The sequence below is a fragment of the Lactuca serriola genome, chromosome 6 (assembly GCF_051521515.1).
Source record: "Lactuca serriola cultivar US96UC23 chromosome 6, Lser_US96UC23_V15, whole genome shotgun sequence".
In the NCBI taxonomy this organism is placed as follows: Eukaryota; Viridiplantae; Streptophyta; class Magnoliopsida; order Asterales; family Asteraceae; genus Lactuca; species Lactuca serriola.
Window position 1 is genome coordinate 23265709 of NC_136413.1, and position 5758 is coordinate 23271466.

The window sequence follows — 5758 nt, forward strand, 5'->3', positions numbered from 1 at the left end:
CCGGCTTAAGCAAGATCTGTTTAATGGGGTAGCTTGTGAGTACCTCGATTTGATGTGCCTGGAAGTATCGCCTTAATCGTCTCGCAGCGTAGATGAGTGTCAGCACCAATTTTTCTAGCGTGGGAAAGTTGAGTTCTGGTCCCTGCAGCGCTCTGCTAACAAAGTATACCTGTCTCTGCTCCCCTTCCCTTTCCACAGCCAATACTGATGATATCGCTTCGCCTGATGTTGAAAGATACACTTGTAATGTTTCTCCAGGGATGGGGGTTGCCAGAGTCGGCAGCTTGTGCGGTGCTTCCTTAATTCTCTGAAGCGCCTTCTCAGCTTCATTCGTCCATTGGAAATTGTTTTTCTCGATGCATCCCTTTAAGGTGTGGAACAGTGGCATAGCCTTGTCGGCAGATTTCGAGATGAACCTGCTTAGAGCTGTGAGCTTCCCGTTCAGACCTTGTACATCTCTAAGAGAGTTTGAAGTTGGCGTCTCGATGAACTCGTCGAACTTGGTCGGGCTGGGTTGGACGCCTTGTCTAGTAATATAGTAGCCCAAGAATTGCCCCTCTTCCACTCCAAACGTGCATTTGGCTGGGTTTAGTTTCATTTTGGCCACCTCTAATGTCTTGAAAGTCTCTTCGATGTCTTGCAGCATCTTTTCTTCATTTGGACTCTTAATCACCATATCATCTACATACACCTCAATATTCCTTCCAATTTTCTTGGCGAATATCGAGTTGACTAGCCGCTGGTATGTCGCCCCTGCATTCTTTAACCCGAAAGGCATCTTGGTGTAGCAGAACGTGCCATGGTCTGTATAGAAGGCTATTTTCTCTTCGTCTTCTTTGCTCATCAATATCTGGTGATACCCTTTGTATGCATCTAAGAAGTATTTTAGCTTAAATCCCTGTAGCGACTCTACCTTCTAATCGATTTCCGGGAGTGGGTAGCAATCCTTAGGGCATGCCTTGTTTAGATCAGAAAAGTCGATGCACATGCGCCACGACCCATCCTGCTTGCGGACCATAACTGGGTTTGCAATCCACGTTGGGAACATCGCCTCCCTTACTATTCCGGCCTCCGTCAGCTTAGACACTTCTACATTGATTGCCCTGTTACGGTCTCCTCCTTGTAACCTCTTCTTCTGCTTAACCTCTTTTACCCCCGGTTTGATCATTAGCTTATGTTCAATGACCTTCCTTTCTAACCCCATCATATCCGTGGGGGTCCAAGCAAATACATGTTTGTAGCGTTTGAGCAGATCGACCGGTGCTCTTCTTGTGTGGCTTGGGAGGTTGCTTCCAACATTGACCGGCTGGTCGGGGTATCCCTCATTGATTACCTCCTTCCCCTTTGCAGGATTGCCCCTGGGCCTCTTGGGCCCTTTGGTTATTTCTGCTGGCTTCATAACTGTATAGCACCGCAATTCTCTAGGCGGGGTGGCCAAAATCTTGGCTTCGCCTTTTGGTGTGTCGAAGTTCATGATCCCATGCATGGTTGAAGGTACGACCCCTAGCTTCAAGAGGGCAGTCCTCCCTAAGATGATGTTGTGATCCGCCGAGTGTCGAATGACCACAAAGTCTATCAGGTAGGTCTTCTTCCGCTGCTTGTCGTGGCTAGTGACTGTTAAGGGGAGGTGGATCGTGCCCAACGGCCACAGGCTGTAGCCGGTGAATCCCACCAGCCTACCCGTCGTAGGTCGCAAATTGTCTTTCCAGTGATCCGGAAGGAGCCGGAAATAATGCTCATAGATGATTTCTGCTGAACTCCCGGTGTCGACATAGACCCTATGGATAGTCACGTCTTTGATGGATGCCTGTATTATCAAAGGGTTGTCACCTTTCCAGTCGTCCGGCCGGGGATCCTGTATGGAGAACGTGAGCGTGTGTGCTGACGGTTTAACAATGACTTGCTCGCCCCACTGTTCCTCCCTACTTCTTTTGCTGCGTATCATGAATATCTCCTTGGGCTGAACTCCTTCACGGGGTGGACCCTTGGCGTTCTCAGCATCGAATTTGGTGCGTAGGCTTCGCGCCACCTCCACCAGGTCTCCCTTAAGTTGTTTCTCCTCCATCTCCTTCTTTAGTACCGAACAGGTAGCTGTATCATGCGTTTTGCTTTTGTGGTACTCACGGTACCGACTCTTAGGCGACTTGGTTGGCTGCTGTTTCTCAGACACTGCATATACTTCTGGGCGGCGACCCCGTCTGTTGTCTTTAATAAATGGTCGGAAACATGGAAATGGTCTTCTTGCTTGGCCATAGTGTCTTCCTCCCCCCCCCCCCCCGAAAATCTGTGTGGGTCGGGTGGTAATGTCTAGTCGCCATAGCATTCAAGTAAGCCTGCTTGGCTGCTTCACCATCTTCCTGCCGTAGGTATCGCTCCACTCTTTCTTTCAACTCAGCTCGTGTTAGAGGCTTCTTTCCCATGAGTTTTTGCGAGAGGGGCCCAGGCAGGAGTCCCCATGTGAAAGCACTAGCAATGAGCCCTTCATCATGCCCCGGTACATCCAGCGTAGCATTTATGAACACTCGAACAGTCTCCCCCTCCCTTTGTTTACAGCCTATAATTGAATGAGAATCGCCTTTGTATTTACGTAGCTGCATGAAGTTGGTGAGGAAGAGGTACTTGAGCTGAGCGAAGTTTGAAATGTTGTCCGGTTGTAGCGTTTTGAACCATGTGTCAGCGTTGCCATCGAGCGTCGTCGGGAAGTATGTGCACCAAAACTTCTCGTTAAGCTTTAGCGACGTCATCGTCCATTCATATGTATCAATGTGGCTATCTGGGTCGGTGGTTCCATTGTACGTTTTAAGCATCGGGAGCTTTGTAGTGTTTGGTATTTCGTAATCCAACAGCTCTTTAACAAACGGAGATGTTACGCTCAGGGAAAAACCATCCTGGTTTGGAGCAGTCGACGTCCCTTGCTGGTATTGAGAACTCATTCCATGTTGTGGGGGCGTAAGGTAGCCTGGACTTGGTCCGTAAAAGGGGTACGGCTGGAATGGTAACTGAAGGGGATAGCTAGTGGAGAAAGGGTGCATGGATGTAACAGGGTTGATCATTACCGGCTGTTGTAAGCTGTTGTTTTGGGGGATAGTCGGTCCAGTCCATGCTCCAACCGTCGGGTAGACGGGTGGTGAATGGTTCATCACAGTTTGCGCCAATGGTGGTAGTAGCGTTGTGGAACTCTGTCCACCAGTCGTCTGGAACGATGTAGGTGTTACGAATGATGGTGAAAGGTTGAAAATATGGTTCGATGGAGGTGCAGTTGATTGAATTGTTCGTGCCTGTTGCAGCGGCGGCGCAAAGAACGGCGGCATCTGAAGTTGTGAAGGCGAAAGTAGCTCCACCGGAGTTGTTCCTTGCTGAGAAAACAACGGTTGCGAAATATTTCCGGTGGCTGTTTGTCACACCCCCGAACCAGACGGCGGAAACGTCCGGGGACTGTCGTGACTCAATTGAATACCATAACATTGAATATATGAAACATAACAACATTCGTCACCATGCATTAATATAGTACAACCAGTAGAATTTACATGAAGTATATTGTTTAAACATTACATTCCCAAAAATAAATTGTTCGATTCGTACATCAATACACTGCAAGTCATCACTGAATATGATTTCCTTTGGTTCACTGGTTCCCTTAGAATACAAGTATTTTGAAAAACGTCAACATATGAAATGTTGGTGAGTTCATAAGTAGTGTTTGAAATCCAATGTTTGTATTGTTTGAAAACCACCAGAAAATCCGATATTTTCTGAAAAGAAAAAGCTTTTGAAAACGTTTGTGAAGATCCATAGGTATGCTTGTTTGTTTCTATACTTGTAAAAAAAATTGTTCATTGAAGTTGTATGCATTTCAAATCTATATGTATTGAAAACCCTAGGAAAACCCGATGTTTTCCTAATTCCTTGAATTACATGAAGTTACATTGAAACCATTGCATAGCGTATAGTGTCAGTCCCAGGCGACGTTGGATTATTTTGAGCATGATTAGTTGCTACAAACACGCATTACACAAACGACCAGTTTATAGCTATACTAACGATTCCGTAGGCGTCGTCCGTACTAATCACGTTATCCAACCGCCCTGACTATGTGTAGTCCCACATCCGAAGAGAAAGAGGACACGAAGACCTCTATGACTCTATTAACCGGTTGGGGATAAAATGTGTACGAGGGGTCCCCGACCCGCCTCGCAAAAAAAATGTAGACTTTACTAGCAATACCAAAGGACCCTTGGGGACCAGTAGTATACAAGCCATTGAAAGTCCCTCTACGTTGTGCCAAGTCGGTGAAACCCAACACTTCGTAGAAAAAAAATGTCTTCGGGCCTTAAGATCATGTCGTTGGGCTAGCTAGGCCCAACAAACAAGATTTTACACTTTTGGGGCCCAAAGATGGTGCGTAGACGTCTGTGCACACTCGCATGTAAATTGAGTTCCCAAACGTTATTTGTATGTATCGTAGTGTCGCCATGTTAGTAGTTTCGGATTTTCATTGGTTCGAGACCGAACCAATTCGTTTTACAACGATTTTGGTATTGTAGTGTATTGTATTTCGTCGATAGTCGCGGTACCATTGTTTGATCAAATTGCATGTATTGAATAAGCCTTGAAAGTTTTCTGTTTCAGCCCCTCATTGTTTGTAAAATTTACTTTTTCACCCCTTTAATTGAATACTTTCCGGTTTGGTCCTTAAATCAATCTTCTTGACATTTTAACACCAAAAATTATTGAAATTAATATTTTTCAGCATATTTTTCATAGAAAACAGTTTAAGTCCCTGAAAATGCAATTTTCTCGGTTATAACCCTTCTTTATCGCAACTTTGACAATTTTGGCCCAAATTGTAAGATTTTTGCAATTTTGGTCCTTTTTAAATTTAAAAGCATTTTAAACCTTTGAAAAGGACTTGGAACAATTATGGTCCACTGTTTTACAGAAAAATACAGTTTTGACCCTCCAAAAATAGGAAATCTAGCATAATGGGCCTCATTGGGCCGAAAATGTCATTTTTAGCCCATTAAGCTTGAAATTTATGTTTTTAATCCTCTAAATGAGTAAATTTCCAGAAATTGTTTTATTGAAACTGTTTTGGCACACCTCATCCATTAGAATTCGTGGTATGTCAATTTGGGCCCTTAATTTTGTATTTTTCACATTTTAGGCCCAAAATTTGTGTTTTTAGTCCAAAGAAAATTGTTACTAACTACTTAGCTATTTTTCTTGAAACACTTTGTATGTAGAAATATATTTGATGCTAAAATCATTTAACATAAGATATATCTCGGTTTTGAGGGGTTTTATGGCTAGATCCAACATTATAACACACAAAAGCATACATGTAAGCATGGAAATCATACAAGGCATACAAAACACATATAGATCTACACTTTCACTTGTATTCCCCCCCCCCCCCCCACAAAACTCATAAAAACAGAAAATAGGGGGTATGAAGCTCACCTTAGGGTGTGATTTTTGGTTTTTGGAAGAAAAGATGGAAGAAAACTTGGTGATTTTTGGCCTTAGCACCTTTCCTTGGTAGATCTCGAGTTTGAGATGGTTCTAGGATGCAAGATCACGATTTTTGCATAGATTAGGAAGGGATTTTGATAACAAAAAGAATCTAAATCATAGATCCATGCATAATCTTACCTTAGATGAAGAATTTGTGGAAATTTCCTCTTGAATGCTTCCTAAAACTCGAGATTTTTGAGTGGAGAGGGGGGAATGTTCTTGAGAGAGTGTGAGAGATTTT

General features: G+C 44.0%; 1 protein-coding gene across 1 annotated transcript; it reads right to left on the bottom strand.

Moving 5' to 3' along the window:
- Positions 1 to 916: 916 nt before the first annotated feature.
- Positions 917 to 2065, bottom strand: LOC145059570 (uncharacterized). Its single transcript, XM_079007403.1, has one exon. It carries the CDS (start codon positions 2063 to 2065, stop codon positions 917 to 919), a length of 1149 nt encoding a protein of 382 aa, XP_078863529.1.
- Positions 2066 to 5758: the final 3693 nt, after the last annotated feature.